Source organism: Canis lupus, chromosome 11 (genome assembly GCF_011100685.1).
Source record: "Canis lupus familiaris isolate Mischka breed German Shepherd chromosome 11, alternate assembly UU_Cfam_GSD_1.0, whole genome shotgun sequence".
Taxonomy (NCBI): domain Eukaryota; kingdom Metazoa; phylum Chordata; class Mammalia; order Carnivora; family Canidae; genus Canis; species Canis lupus.
Window position 1 is genome coordinate 15,914,565 of NC_049232.1, and position 15,759 is coordinate 15,930,323.

The 15,759-nt window shown below is 38.1% G+C and overlaps 1 protein-coding gene and 1 pseudogene across 4 annotated transcripts in view; one reads left to right on the top strand and one right to left on the bottom strand.

Moving 5' to 3' along the window:
• LMNB1 (lamin B1) overlaps positions 1-15,759 on the top strand; it is a 56,369-nt gene that overhangs the window by 18,990 nt on the left and 21,620 nt on the right. For all 4 annotated transcript variants that reach the window (XM_038552012.1, XM_038552014.1, XM_038552015.1 and 1 more), the window contains exons 2-4: positions 9,790-9,946; positions 10,587-10,712; positions 14,298-14,468. In XM_038552012.1, the coding sequence (XP_038407940.1) occupies positions 9,790-9,946; positions 10,587-10,712; positions 14,298-14,468 (454 nt within the window). The remainder of the gene's footprint in view (positions 1-9,789; positions 9,947-10,586; positions 10,713-14,297; positions 14,469-15,759) is intronic.
• LOC100684426 lies at positions 9,149-9,738 on the bottom strand (annotated as a pseudogene).

Below are 15,759 nucleotides of genomic sequence, written 5' to 3' on the forward strand. Positions count from 1 at the left end.
CACTTTATTGAATGAGTAGCAGAAGTTTGTTACCACCAGAAATTATTCATTGGAAAGCATCTTAGTCTTTTTTACTTGTGCCTGAGGAGACCCTTGCTAATGAAAATTGGAATCATAGGACTTCCTTTTCTTTTCTTTTCTTTTCTTTTCTTTTCTTTTCTTTTCTTTTCTTTTCTTTTCTTTTCTTTTCTTTTCTTTTCTTTTCTTTCTTTCTTTCTTTTTTAAGATTTAAAAAAATATTTGTTTATTCATGAGAGACACAGAGAGAACCAGGACCCCCCAGGACCCCGGGATCATGCCCTGAGCCAAAGGCAGATGCTCAACCACTGAGACACCCAGGTATCCCAGTGATCTTGGGACTTCCTAGAGATTTTTCCTGTGTTATATTTCTCTTAATTGTTGAGAAATTCATTAATTTTCCTCAGTAAAAATATTGTGGATCACATTCCTTTTTCCTTTGAAAGGTGAGATATTTTGGGGACAGAATTGAGTCTGGTGAATGAATGTTAGTAGGTACTTTGAGTCCATTATTATGAAATAGCATAGTTTTATGAAAAGATTTATGTTTGGGCATATTAATAATTTTTACCTTATATTCAAATTGAAGTTAAATTTTTTAAAAAATAAGATTTATTTATTTATTTTATGATAGACACAGAGAGAGAGAGAGAGAAAGAGGCAGAGACACAGGAGGAGGGAGAAGCAGGCTCCATGCAGGAGCCTGACGTGGGACTCAATCCCGGGACTCCAGGATCGTGCCCTGGGCCAAAGGCAGGCGCCAAACCGCTGAGCCACCCAGGGATCCCCCAAGTTAAATTGTTTTTTAAAGTCTGGATGATGGCTAGATCATAAAAGGCATGTTAATTTTGAATGCTAGGTGTGAAGAGAGCCTCAGAAGCTGGATTGATAGTCACTTGAATAATTGCTCTACTCTTAAGTGCTGTTCAGCTGCCACCAGACAGCTGTTCAGAAGAACCTTACGGTACATTAAAGCACAGATCTCAAACAGCTGGGCCTGATTGGTTTGGCTGTCCATGTAGAGTAGGTCTCCTCCAAGGGATTTAAAATTCCTTGTTTGTTGGTTATGATTAGAAATAAGTTTCATATAGAATGATTTATGTTATGTTATCTGATTGCAGGTGAAGAACTAAATTGCTTTTTCCTTTCACCCCTGTAATTTATTTGTTTTACTGAATAAGAATGGTCCTGAAGTGAAATTTAGTGCCATTAAGAAAGGTAACTGGACAAAGAGAGGGTATTGTTAGCATGGAGTTCTTGTGTTCCTTTTTCATTTTCCTTTATTATCTCCTTTCCATTGAGGATATTACAATATGTACATTAGGGAAAATTCTCAATCTGTATTTATTGTCTATTCTTTTATAAGATGAACCTGGCAATCTGTAATAGCTTCTCACAATTGCTAGAAAGTGATCTAAGCAAGCAGAGAGTTGCATAGTATTTCGCTATAGAATATTAACAAGTGGACTTGAGAAAGGTTTGTTTTTGGTTTCTATAAGCTGTTCTTTTGCCTGACATGTTAAAGTAGTAATAAAAAACTCCACATACTTTTATTTCTGTTTCTTTAGAAACATGAATTTTCCTTTGGCTATTTTTTTTTTCAAGTTTACAGCTTTTAAAATTCTATATTCTTAGGTCTATGAATATTATAACTTATATGGATTTCCATAAGAAAACACATTTCCAACAGATTTTAGCAGGCATTTATTGAACTCTTGTCCAGTCTTGGATATATGCAGTATAATCTATGGTGAATTTCATGGAAGTGACATTTAATATCCAGAAACTATTCTACTATACTTTTATCTTGATATGTCATTATTAGACCAACTAAGAGGTCATCTGTATTTAGGTCTCTTTTTATGAATTGTAACTCTTTATACTTATATTTCTGTATATGAAAATCAAGGAACAAGGACAAAAGTGCTTGAGAAAATACTGAAAATTATGCCAATTGTGAATGAAGGAAACCAAACCCAAGCATGTGCATAGTCCCTGTCCTGAAAATGAACACAGATGCTTTGTTCAAAGATAACATTGTAGGTGATATAGAGAGGCTGAGTTCTGTCTGGGGCCAGGGCCTGGCTGGCTTGGTCAGTAGAGCATCAGACTCTGGATCTCAGGGTGAGGAGTTTGAGCCCCATGTGGAACCTACTTGAAATTAAGAAGAAAAAAAAAAGGAGGGGAGAGAGAAGCTGAGCTCCAGGATTCCTTTTGTAGTTGTGCTACTGGCCAAACTAGACAATTCATTCAGCTGAATTTGTGGTATAAAGTGACTTGTGTGACAAACAAAATGTTAACAGAAGGGCAGTAATTTGCCATTACTTAATTAACTATTCTGCAGTGAGTTTCAGATTATGTTCTGAGTATGTGTCCCCCTAAGTTTACTTTTAGATTTCTGTTTCATACTAGTTCTTTGTTCCTTGTTTAAGTGGCTAATCTAATTTCTCAAGTGTTTACAATTACAGTATGCTTACTAATTCATTTTCAAGTGGTTGCTGTCATATGCTTACTGAGTCTTTTTTTTTTTTTTTTTTAAGATTATTTAGAGAGAGAAAGACCCCACGAGACGGGGTGGGGGGGGGTGCAGAGGGAAAAGCAAACTCCCTGCTGAGTGGGGAGCTGGAGGTGTGGACCTCCATCCCAGGACCCTAGGATCATGACCTGAGCTATAAGGCAGATGCTTAACAAACTGAGCCACCCAGGTGCCCCTGCTTAGTAGGTCTTGAGTATTTTCTCTGTTATGTATGTGTAGTGTGACTTTATTTAAAATGTGCTCTGGGATGCCTGGGTGGCTTAGTGGTTGAGCATCTGCCTTCAGCTCAGGGCTCAGGGCATGATTCCAGAGTCTCCCGGGATGGAGTCTCACATCAGACTCCCAGTGGGGAGCCTGCGTTTCCCTCTGCATATGTTGCTGCCTCTCTCTCTGTGTCTCTCATGAATAAATAAAAATCTTAAAAAAAAAAAAGTGCTCTACATTTATTACCTAGTAATGATGTTTTTCCCCTAAAAGCTACACCGAGCATTCATTTTTTAGTGATTCTGTAATTGAGTGCACTTTCAAATCTCCCATTCTTTGTTGGTAGGGCCTGTGGGTGTTGGGTACACTTAGATGAAGGATACTCAGGGAGTAGGAGACTTGTGTTGTCAAAATGGAAAGGGTAGTGCAGACATCTAAGGAAGTTCAAGCACTTGAGTTCCAGAGCCAGGTAGGTCAGTGCAGAATGCAGGGTTGAAATTATGGTCCTAAGTCAAGATCAAAGAGGTAGTAGGCTGAAAAACCAAGATGATGAAAGCAATGAAATAGAATGATGTTGCTGGTAGTAGGAGGTGATGAGGAGTAATTCTGAAAATGGCAAGTAAACAATTGCATTTAGGTTAGTTCTTTAGGCCCCAGAATATTATAGGGATGGGTCCCCAAGGTTAATGGTACTAGGTTCTTTTAGGAAAGTACAGCCATGTACAGGGAGCCTGATGCGGGACTTGATCCCGGGACTCCAGGATCACTCCCTGAGCTGAAGGCAGTCGCTAAACCACTGAGCAACCCAGGGATCCCCAAAAGTTAATTATTTTTTATCAAGGGAGGCAATTCTTAATTAGAATGGAGTATCTGTTACATTTTATAAAAGTTTTCTTGGCTGCATTTGGGGTTTAGGTTCTTCTGTAAGCATCTCTAAGCAAGTATGTTTTCTGACTTAAATTCAGCAGTTTATTTCTAGTATTAGGTTCACATGGTGAATATAAATGAAAACACAGAAGATCTCTTAATCTGGAGGTAGGAATAGTTTAGGGAAGGTCAGCAACACTGAGCAAATCTGGGTAAGAAGTATTGTCAAAGAAAAATGTCCACCAAACCCTTCCGTGATAGCGTCTGGTAACTTGGGATTCCTAAGTAGCTCTTTGTTTTAGGGCATTGTCAGATGTTACTCTGTGCTTAGTCGGTGGCTGCAGCTAATTAATGTGTTGTATACGTTTTAGGATGTAATTTCTGCAAGTTACTATACTTTGACTAAGTGCTGATTCTTAGGTCATGACTTCCTGTATAATATGTAATGAATGAAAAATAATAATAGTTAGAAAACTATGACAAGATTATATAACTTTCTGCATGGCCCCCATGTGTCCTTGGTATTGGCAGCTCATGTGCCATATAAAACTCGTTGATTCATAGCTTATTAGATGGAGACTTGCCTGTAAACTTAATTTTTTTATGGTGCATTCAGCCTAGGAAATTGGCAAGATGATATTGAGGGCGTGTAGGTGTGTGAATTTTAGAGATTATAGAAGTATCACAGTTAATGTTTTTTTTTCTTCTAGGAAAAAAACATATATAGCATAAAAAAACAGAGCAATATTTTCTGGGGAGTATGTGTGTGTGTGGTTTCTTTTAAGATTTACCAAAATAGGGATCCCTGGGTGGCTCAGCGGTTTAGTGCCTGCCTTCAGTGCAGGGCGTGATCCTGGAGTCCTGGGATCAAGTCCCACATCAGGCTCCCTGCGTGGAGCCTGCTTCTCTCTCTGCCTGTGTCTCTGCCTCTCTCTGTGTGTGTCTCTCATGAATAAATAAATAAAATCTTAAAAAATAAAAAAGATTTACCAAAATAGTCATTATCTATCTATATGTTGTCTATGTAGAAGATAGAGGTTAATAATTTGTGGCCCTTGCCCTGAAGCAGTTCTCAAGTCACTTGAGGTAGCTGAGTACATCCACAAATACGGGTTTGTGTGAAAAGTGTAACAGAACTATGTGCAAGGTGCAAAGATGGTATTTAACTCTCTTCCTTTTCCCTCTTGAGCCAGGGCAAATAAGGTTAGCTTTTATATGCAAATTCACAATGTTACACTTCAAAGATACTGTATGACTTCTTGCAGAGTACAGGAAATATAAGAAGCCAAAATTAAGAGGGTTCACCTACGTGACTGAAACACAGTGATTTTAACAATCAAGCCTAAATAAGACCAAGGAGTGGTGGGGGCGCCTGACTGACTCAGGAGGTAGAGCATCCGACTCTTGATTTCAGGGTAGTGAGTTTAAGCCCCAGGTAGGTCATGGAGCCTACTTAAAAAAACAAAACAAAAACAAAAACAAGGCTAAGGAGTAGTGGAGTAAACAGGATGAGAGTAGGATATGCTACTAATTTGTGGTACCTTGAGCCACCATTTCAGCTGTGGTGCCAGCTGAAATTTGATGTGAAGTTCTCAGTTGCTTACACTATGCCATTAATCTGTAAAAATATAACTTCTCCCATTATAAATTATTTCTTAAAGCTCTAACTTTCACATCAGTAGGCAGATGTAAATCAGAAGTTGAAATTGTGCTTAAAATTGCAGATAGGGCAGCCCCACGTGGGTCAGCGGTTTAGCACCGCCTTTGGCTCGGGGTGTGATCCTGGGATCGAGTCCCCATGTCGGGCTCCCTGCATGGAGCCTGCTTCTCCCTCTGCCTGTGTCTCTGCCTGCCTCTCTCTCTCTCTCTCTCTCTCTCTCTCTCTCTCTCTCTCCTGTCATGAATAAATAAATAAAATCTTAAAAAAATAAATATTAGATAGTGGTGTAGCAGAATTTGTTGTACTTAATTTTGTTAATTAATTTTAAACCAGTAGCTTTTTGAATATTGTGTAACACTCTGAAATATGATTTTGTTTTAAATTATGTTTTATGACAATATTTCTGCCCAGCTCTGCTCTATGTCGTGGGACAAAATTGCTTCTTGCAAGCATTGATTCTGTTATGAGTTCCCAGCTTTAGAACCCAGCCCTTGTATGAACTGAACAAACGTTTTTGTTATAAATTAATGAGTATGTGGAATAGCTTTTTTTTTTGACAGCTGATTTTCCCCCCTCCTCCTAAAAGAATCTTCAGTGAAAGGATGCCATCTTGTGGATTTGAAAAAGATATGATTTAAGAAAAAAAAATTACTGATAAGACTGCTGAGATTTTATGCATGTAGTTGTTTTCTGATACCAAAATGAAAAGAGATGAATACTATTATTCTCTTTATATGCACTTATCCTTTGGACAATTTTTTCTTCATTTTATTTGAATTGTAAAAGATTATTTTAAAAATTCCTGTTAGCTATTCCTCTTCTAGTGCGTTCTCAAACATCAGTTATAAAAGTGTTCGTCTACAATAGCAGTTTTAATTAAGAATTGTTATTGAAAGTTTTGATACTAAGACTCTCCTAGTGCCACTATTAATGATAACAATCATTTGGAATGAAAAAAATACTATCCTTGAAATAACTATTGTTTCAAGAATTATTTGACAGAGATGTATCCAAAGGAACCTTCGTTCTATAATATAGAACTTCATTTAATAAAAAGATATTTATTTATTTGAGAGAGAGAGCACGCACATACATGTGTGGGAGCACTGTGAGGGGTAGGGGGAGAGAAAGAGAGAGAGAATCATTCTTTTTTTTTTTTTTTTTTTTTTTTTTTTTTTTTAAATTTTTATTTATTTATGATAGTCACAGAGAGAGAGAGAGAGAGAGAGAGAGGCAGAGACACAGGCAGAGGGAGAAGCAGGCTCCATGCACTGGGAGCCCGATGTGGGATTCGATCCCGGGTCTCCAGGATCGCGCCCTAGGCCGAAGGCAGGCGCCAAACCGCTGCGCCACCTAGGGATCCCGAGAGAATCATTCTTTCAGCAGACTCCCTGCGAAGCACATAGCCTGCCATGGGGCTTGATCTCAGGACTCTGAGATCATGACCTGAGCCAAAATCCAGAGTTTAAAAAAAAAAAAGTTAAAAAAAAAAAAGTTAAAAAAAAAATCCAGAGTTAGTCATTTAACTGACTGAGCCACCCAGGTGCCCCAAAAAGTGATATTTTAGAAGACAAACCTCAATTCGAACCTCATTTTTGTAGTTAATAGTATAAACTGAAATAAGTTTTCCTCAAGATATTAGGAAGGCCCTTTTTTCTGTTAGGAAAATCTTAAAATCACCTCTTATGTAAGAAATGGAATGTGTTTTGCAAGCTTGGGATCAGTGAGTTCTTATGTAATATTAAGGGAGTTGGTATAAAATAAAACAGAAACAGACTCAGATACAGAGAACAAATATGGTTGCTAGAGGGTTGCAGGTTGGGTAAAATAAGTGAAGAGGATTAAGAGATACAAACTTCCAGTTATAAATAAGTGACGGAGATATAAAGTATAGTACAGGGAATATGCTCAATATTGTCATACCTTTGTATGGTGACAGATGATAACTACATTTATCATGGTAATAACCATTTTGTAAATGGATATAAATGTCAGATTGCTAGGTTGTATACTGAAAACCAATATAATACTGTATATCAACTCACTTCAAATAAAATTATATTAAAAGGGAATTTCTATATGATATATTATCAAGTCATAAAAATTACTTTTCAAAATAACTTCATTTTCATTTATTTAATCTCATTTTGTATCTTGATTTATGTCTCCTGTACATCTTGGTTTATAGTATTAATTCTGTTTTAAAATAATAGTTTTCCATTTCTTCAAAAACATTTCTTACTGAAAACCTGTATGTAGTGAGTGTCTCTTTATTAAATAAGAAGGGCATATGTTCTTACTCAGAGACCACCAGGATTCTGGAACATTGGCCCTTGAGAGTTCTTTGATCTAGTGTCGCTAGTACTCATGGAAGGGAAATCATTGAAGGAAAAAGTTGTTATCCACTAGAACTCTAGATTTAATGCTCCTAAATTGCTCCTTTAATTTTGGTGGATTATGGCAGCCTTTATTTAAACTGCATCTTCTTTTGTTTCCTCTTGAGCAGGGAGGGAGAAAGCTTCAAGTCAGGGGCATAATTTGATGTCTTGCACTTTTTCTTTTTCTTTCTTTTTTACACAGAACAAATTTTATCATCTCGAATGCTGGCGCATAACCAATAACAAGCTTAATTAGAGGAAGAGACAGAGGGAAACCTGAGATACTGAGGTGGACTTCTGGGCAGGTTTTAAAACCTTTAAAGGTTGAGGGCATAATTGTTAGTCTTTCTTATTTTTATTTTTTTTAGATGTAGGGCTTTCCTTTTACTTGACATTTTCACTTTAACAATTCTTATATAGGGATCCCTGGGTGGCGCAGTGGTTTAGCACCTGCCTTTGGCCCAGGGTGTCATCCTGGAGACCCGGGATCGAATCCCACGTTGGGCTCCCGGTGCATGGAGCCTGCTTCTCCCTCTGCCTATGTCTCTGCCTCTCTCTCTCTGTGTGACTATCATAAATAAATAAAAAAATTTAAAAAACAAAACAAAAAAACAGTTCTTATATATTATGAAGTTCAACCAAAGCTCTTCACCTGTAAAGTTAAGTGAAAATCAGAAAGTGAGTAAAACAATATCTCCAGTATGTAAGAGTATTAGAAATAGTTTGTTCTTTCACATAGATTTTAATGTCTAACTTTGAAATTATGGATGTCTTAATTTTTGAGTTTTAAAAACCATAAGACAAATTTTCTTGAATTACAGGTCATAGCTTTATAAATGATCAAGATACATGTACAAATAAAATTTCAGATACTCTTAAACACATTTTGAGATAAATCACACATGATATATATTTCTTCTTGGGTTTGCTTATCTCTTTGGGATACTTAAGAATACCCAGTTTATTTCACACTAAAAATTTAGCCTTGAGCACTGGCTTGGACAGACCACAAAGAGGGACCTTCAGAATTCTCTTAGTAGGCTTTCAGTCCAAATAATTCAGACATCTTGTGTCCTAAATTGAATGTTAGTACTTTTCCTCATGTAATTAGTATCAGTGGGGGTCTTGTACTGGCAGTTTGTCTTGGTCATAACTTATTCTTAAAAACCATTCCTTATAATGAAATACGAAATTTTCCTCAATGCAAGAAAAATAATCTGGATCAGTAACAAAGTCTGCGGGTGTTTTAGGAACATTCTTGAAAACAGATTTCCACAGTACTAATATGTTTCTTCTTTAGCAATTCTTTTTCATAACTGTGCAGTCACTGCCCTATTCTATTCTGCACAACAACAACAACAAAATTTTTTTTGAAGATCAAATTTTTTCCTTGGCACCGTTACTATCTATCTGGAATGAGCCCAAAAGACAGTGGAATGTCGGGTCTCTCCTCAGGTAGCTTCCTCCTCTTTTAACAGCATTCAATTACTCTCTGTCAGTGATCTAATCACAGCCAAGATCTTTGGTCAGACGATTGACAACCATAAGTGAAAAAAGCTCTTTGATAAAAGCCAACTGTTCAAGCGGGGTGTTCTCATAATGCATTTGAAACCCGCCATCCCCCCCCCCAAAAAGAAAGAAACCCGCCATCCAGGGCTGCTTCCCCTCGCTCTGGATGTTCTCAGAAACACCTTGTTGGCTTCTTCCAGGGCCACTGATACTCTGTAGCTGCCATCACTCAGTTGTTCCTCTTCCGGTTAATCATAGTTGTCTTCCTAGTAATCAAATTCCTCATCCTCGTCCTCGCTCTCAAAGTCAAGGCCTGTGAGCTGGCCTGGCTGCTCCTCAGGGATGGGCCAGTGAACAAGGCCTTGTTCTCCTGCGGCTCTGCCATTGGGGCCGCCTCCTCCTCCACTGGGCCTTCCTACTCTAGCTGTGGCTGGGCCCTGTGGCAGGAGGGGTTCAGGGATGGCTCCCAGCTCCCACTGCCTACCTCACCGGGCATCACATCCATCTGCGGGGTCATTGCTGTCTTCATACAGCTCGGACAGCTCATTCATATCCGATGTTGTACAAGTGGCTCAATCTCTAGCCGGGCCTCTTGCACTTTTTCAAATTTCTTACAGTTATGCTAAGAAGGAATCAGATCTCAATGGAGCCCAGATGAAGCTTCGAGAATATGAAGCTGCACTGAATTCTAAAGATGCAGCTCTGGCCACGGCACTTGGTGACAAAAAAAGTTTAGAGGGAGATTTGGAGGACCTGAAGGATCAGATTGCCCAGGTAAGGCAAACTCTGATTTTGATCTGTGTTGGGAGGTTAATTTGCCCCATCTGACTGGGTCGATTGGTTAGAGTAGATTTTTGAATTAATTTAAAAAATACTTTTTATTAAAAAAAATTTTATAGCTGCCTTGACGCATGGTCTTGAGGCAGCGGATGTGCAAAGCATTTTTACCTCTCAGGCATTTTATCTGGGTCATGCACATCTTACTGCTGGTCTTCTTCCTTTCTCTTTTGCTTATGCTCATTCTGTTTCTTGCTCTCAAAATCTATTTCAATACTGTATCAGAATGGAAGATAGGAAAAGAAAAAATCATAACATTGCTCCACACACAGGAAGAAATGAAAGTGGTAGCTCAAATCCTGGGTAGGTCTCCTTAGTTGGTTTTGTTCATTACTTGTTGCCAGTTACCAGATCTGAGAGGTGTTTCAGTGTGGCACTCTTGGGGGGACCGGCAGTTGGACACACAGTTCTGGGTTAAAGGTTATAATGAGAGGCTCTTGATACATTGATAAAAGAAATGGAAGGTATAAGTGATACAGAAATTTTATTTCTTGTTTCAGTCCATAGATGTCTGTTAAGTTCATTACTAAATAATTGTTTTGTGATTTTTACCAATTCTTTCTCCTTGTATTATTAGTTGGAAGCCTCCTTGGCTGCTGCCAAAAAACAGTTAGCAGATGAAACTTTACTTAAAGTGGATTTAGAGAATCGCTGTCAGAGCCTTACCGAGGACCTGGAGTTCCGTAAAAATATGTATGAGGAGGTAACTGTATAATTTTATTTCTTTAAGGAATGGAAGTATCCTAAATGCTTTATTATAACTTTATATGTAAAAAATGTGAGAGATTTTATAAGTAAATTATTCAAGGTACCGCTATCAGGTTTTATATAAGAATTCAGGCTCTTAAACAGATATGATTTCACTTTATTACTGCCTTATTAGAAGTCTTAATTCCTAAGGACGTGGTCATAGCAATTAATTACTATTAACTTGCTTGAGCATTTGTATTAGTTATCTATTGCTGCCTGCTTAATAACTCTTAAAATTTTTCAACTTCAAACCACACATCTTCATTATCTCACAGTTCCTGAAGGTTGGGAAACTCAGCTGCTTAACAGCATGGATGTGTTTTAGGGTCTCTCATGAGGTTGCAATCAGGCTTTCAACCTAGATGAGAGGAAATGCATCTGAGCTCATTCCCTGGTGGTTGGTATGAAGAGTCAGTTTACCATGGGCTTTTCCATGGGGCTGTTCATGATACAGCTTTCCCCAAGAGTAAGTGATGAGAGAGAGAGAGAAAACATGAACATAAGACAGAAGCCACATTATCTTCTATAACTTTTCTAATCCCAGAAGTGATGTACCATCACTCTCTATCACGTAGACTGACCATGTTACACCATGGGAGGGGATTCTACAAAGGTGTGGCTGCCAGGAGGGCAGCCATCACTGGGGGGGGGGGGGGGGGGGGGCTATCTTGAAGGCAGGCTGCCCACAGCATTTATGGTTATGTGTGTTTATTTTAAAATGCCATTTACAAACCTTAGCCTCTGTGGTCAAGCGTTGGCAGGTGAAGGTAGCAACTGTTGCCAAAAGACAAGTAATAAAATTGAAAAAAGGGGGAATGTATATTTTCTGAAGATTGAAAAAGGATTGGAATTAGTCCTGGGGTATGAAACCTGCAGTTAAGTACTTAATGATTTTAGAGGTAATACAATTTTGAAAACAGCAACTAACAATGATTTTTAAAATGGGAAAAATTTTTTTAGAATATTTTATTTATTTATTCATGAGAGACACACACAGAGAGAGGCAGAGAAACAGGCAGAGGGAGAAGCAGGCTCCATGCAGGAAGCCCCATGTAGGACTCTATCCCGGTACTCCAGGATCACGCCCTGGGCTGAAGGTGGCGCTAAACCGCTGAGCCACCCGGGCTACCCTAAAATGGGAAATCATTACAGAGCTTAAAATTCTTTTGTTAATGGGAGAAAAATAAAATAGAACTATGACTGTTTTTACAACTACATGCTGTTAAAACGTTCTCTATCTATCTATCTATCTATCTATCTATCTATCTATCTATCTATCTATTTATTTAAAGATTTTATTTATTCATTCTTGAGAGACCGAGAGAGAGAGGCAGAGACACAGGCAGAGGGAGAAGCAGGCTCCATGCAGGGAGCCCGACGTGGGACTCTATCCTGGGTCTCCAGGATCACGCCCTAGGCTGTAGGCAGTGCCAAACCGCTGAGCCACCAGGGCTGCCCTCAAGTCATTTATTTAAAAGTAAAATACCAATACCTGTTCTTAGAGAAGTGGTGATGATCAAAGTGAAATATTTTGTGCTGAAGTTCCTTGTATGACGTGTAATAAATGCTATCACATAATTGTTAGCTGCAGTTTTGCTTTATAAATGGAGATGTTTTTATATTCAGTTGTTTTATATTTTTATTTTGATAAAATTGCCTGTGATAGATCATTACTTGGTTTTTATGCTATGTGCGGAGTCCTAGATCTTTAAACCAGGAGTAGGGTATTTTTTTTGTTTGCAAGTCACTGATTCTACATAAAATAATAAAAAAGGCACCAGCAAAAAAATGATTTAATATTTTTAGGTTGTATAGCATCCTTGAATATTTTGGTGTCTGCCTTTTTGAAAATGAACTTAAAATATTCCCCCCCCTTTTTTTTAAACATAGAGGATATAATTCTATTCAATAGATACACTTTAGTTCCTTATTATGGACAGTTAAGGGGGTGAGAAAGAGGAAGAAGAAAAAACAAGAAGAGGAGGAAAGGTAGACAAAGAGCAAAATCATTATTAGGTGCTCAGTATTTGTTGAATGAAACCTTTTATTTGCATGTTTTATTTTTATTTTTTTTATTTTTATTTTTTATTTTTTTTATTTGCATGTTTTAAATATAATTTGCTTCATTAAATAGATGTAAACCCTGAGATATTAGTAACAGAACTGGAATTTGGACCCTGGTTTTTGGATCCTATTAATAAGTGCATTCTTCTCTGCCATGAGCAGTTAAAAGAAAGATGAAGAAATGTATAGGGAGTCATAGGCAGGAAATGGACGCAGAAACAAACGTCAGTGGATTATATCCCCCTCTTGTGGGCTCTTTAATTATTGCCATTAAAGACAGATCTGTTGTATTTTCAGAGAAGCTGGAATGGAAATTTTATCCTTGGACTTGTGTTCCTAGCCATTCTAGTTTGGGATAATTCCTTAAAACAAAACATAAATTAAAGGATTATGCCTACTATTTCTGTTCTTTGATAATGCGTGGTCATATGTACTTAAGAGAGTAAAGTAATATTGGTAATAAAATTTTTTATCAATTGATATTGGTACCTTAGCACCAGCTGTTAAAATAAGGCATATAAATTAGCTTGCTCTGTCTTTTGCATCCTAGTATGTTTAAGAAAATAGTTTTAGGGCAGCCCCGGTGGCGCTGCTGTTTGGCACAGCAGTTTAGCACAGCGGTTTAACACCGCCCACAGCCTAGGGCGTGATCCTGGAGACCCTGGATTGAGTCCCACGTCAGGCTCTCTGCATGGTGCCTGCTTCTCCCTCTGCCTGTGTCTCTGCCTCTCTCTCTCTCTCTGTCTCTCTCTCTCTCTCTCTCTCTGTGTGTCTCTATGAATAAATAAATAAATAATCTTTAAAAAATAGTTTTATTATGCATAAATCTTCTAGTTCTGTCTAGACTAGCAAGTTTAATTTTTCATGTGTATTTTTTCTTTTTTTGATGAAAAATTTTTAAAAATTTTTACTTTTATTTTTTAAAGATTTATTTGACAGAGAGGGTGCGAGCAAGCATGCACAGAGAAAGGGGGAAGGGAGAAGCAGACTCCTCACTAAGCAGGAAGCCCATATGGGGCTCAGTCACAGGGCCCTGAGATCATGACCTGAGCCGAAGGCAGACTCTTAACCATCTGAACCACCCAGGTGCTCCATGTGCATTTTTTCTAGAAGCATCCTAAGGATCATCATCACACAGGTTTAGAAAAATAGTTACTGTTCAGTGTACATAGTTATCCATGATTGCATGGTACTTTTGTAAGGCTTCCAGGCCATTTCTTGCTTTCTGAGAAACACATAGCTAAGCCACTGATAAATAAAATTTTTAGGGCTTTAGATACTGCCACCACTTCTGTCACAGTTCCATCTCAAAAACTTCTCATTTGAAAACAAAGGCAAAAATAGGTCTATTCACGTGCCTGCTCTAAGGCAGACACAGTATAACACTTCAGATGGCCCTTATGTCGCTCAGACTTGTACCAGGGCAGTCTTGGTAGTTAACTTGGTTTTATGTGATTTTTTTCCCCCCCTCTAGGAGATCAATGAGACCAGAAGGAAGCATGAAACTCGCTTGGTAGAGGTGGATTCTGGACGTCAGATTGAGTATGAGTACAAGCTCGCTCAGGCCCTTCATGAGATGCGAGAACAGCATGATGCCCAAGTGAAGCTGTACAAGGAGGAGCTGGAGCAGACTTACCATGCCAAAGTCAGTGGTCTCCTTGAGCTCTGAGAACCCTTACTTCCTGTCACCCTGAAGAACTTGAATTGATGTTTGCTTAGTTCTAATTTTCTTAAATGAGTTCCCCTGGTCTCTCTGAAAATTAAAAATGGACTTTAAAAAAAAAGCTTTTCTAGAAAGTAAATATTACTAGAGATTATTCAAAGAAAGAGGTTTATTTCACCCTTATCAGAGGTAAGGGTTTATGTTTTTCTCTGATTGGCCACTTGTGTCAGGTCATAATGGTTAAATCCAGGCATCTGAAAACACGTTTCTTCCTATAGCAAGTACTAGTCCTGTTGTTCTGCATATAACAATGAGGGTTAGACAGCAGGTCATTCTGACTTCCATGGCATCATTGTTACATAGGTTGTGACTTGTCACACTTCAGGCATTTTTGAACAAAGGCCAAATGGAAAGTCTCTGATAGTTCTTCCTCTGCCACTGTTATTCATTTAAAACATATTCTAGAAACTTCCCACGTGTGATCGTACAGATTATGCAAAAATTTTTAACATCGAGTACAGACTTTCCTGGTAAATGATTTTATCCCAGTGTGTTAAATGTTAGCATGATTTGATTATAAAGAATTCTTAGTTGAAGACTTAGAAAAATTAAGGTCATACAGGTGTTGAATGAAAGTAATTTCTATTGAATGGTCTCAAAATGTTGATTTTGGTTTAATCCATTTTATGAAGTAGTAATTGGCTAGTGAAAGGGAGGGATATTTGAAACCCTATATTGAATTGTCTTGACACTCAGTGCTAGGCATTGTGCTGGGCAGTGAAGGAGCTAAAGTCTAAGGTAGAATTGGTCAGTCACATAGACTGTGGCCCCAGTGGGAGCCAACAAACAGCAAACATACTCCAGGCATTTGCAGAACAGAATGTTATGGGCATTTGGAGAAATAGGATGTTTCTATCCAGGGGGCTATTTTTTGCTTCTGAAAGGAAGTGTTTCTATCTGGTGGGACATAATCTAAAATTAGTACTTCTGTTTAAAGCTTTATCTTCTGTAATTAGATTTGGTGGGTTAGAGATATGTGATGTTTATTTTCCTACAGACATCACCCACAATTAAGTTTCTACCACCCATTCTTCTTTTTATCAGTATTATCTGACACATTGGAGACACAGTAGGTGAAATATCTAAGTAATAGACTTTGGAGAAAGAGGCGTATTACCACTGTTAAGCTCATATATTGAGAATTGAGCCTAAAGCCAGAAAGACTTTTAAGAGCATGCATACCACGTCAGCAAACTTCATGATGCTTTCCTGT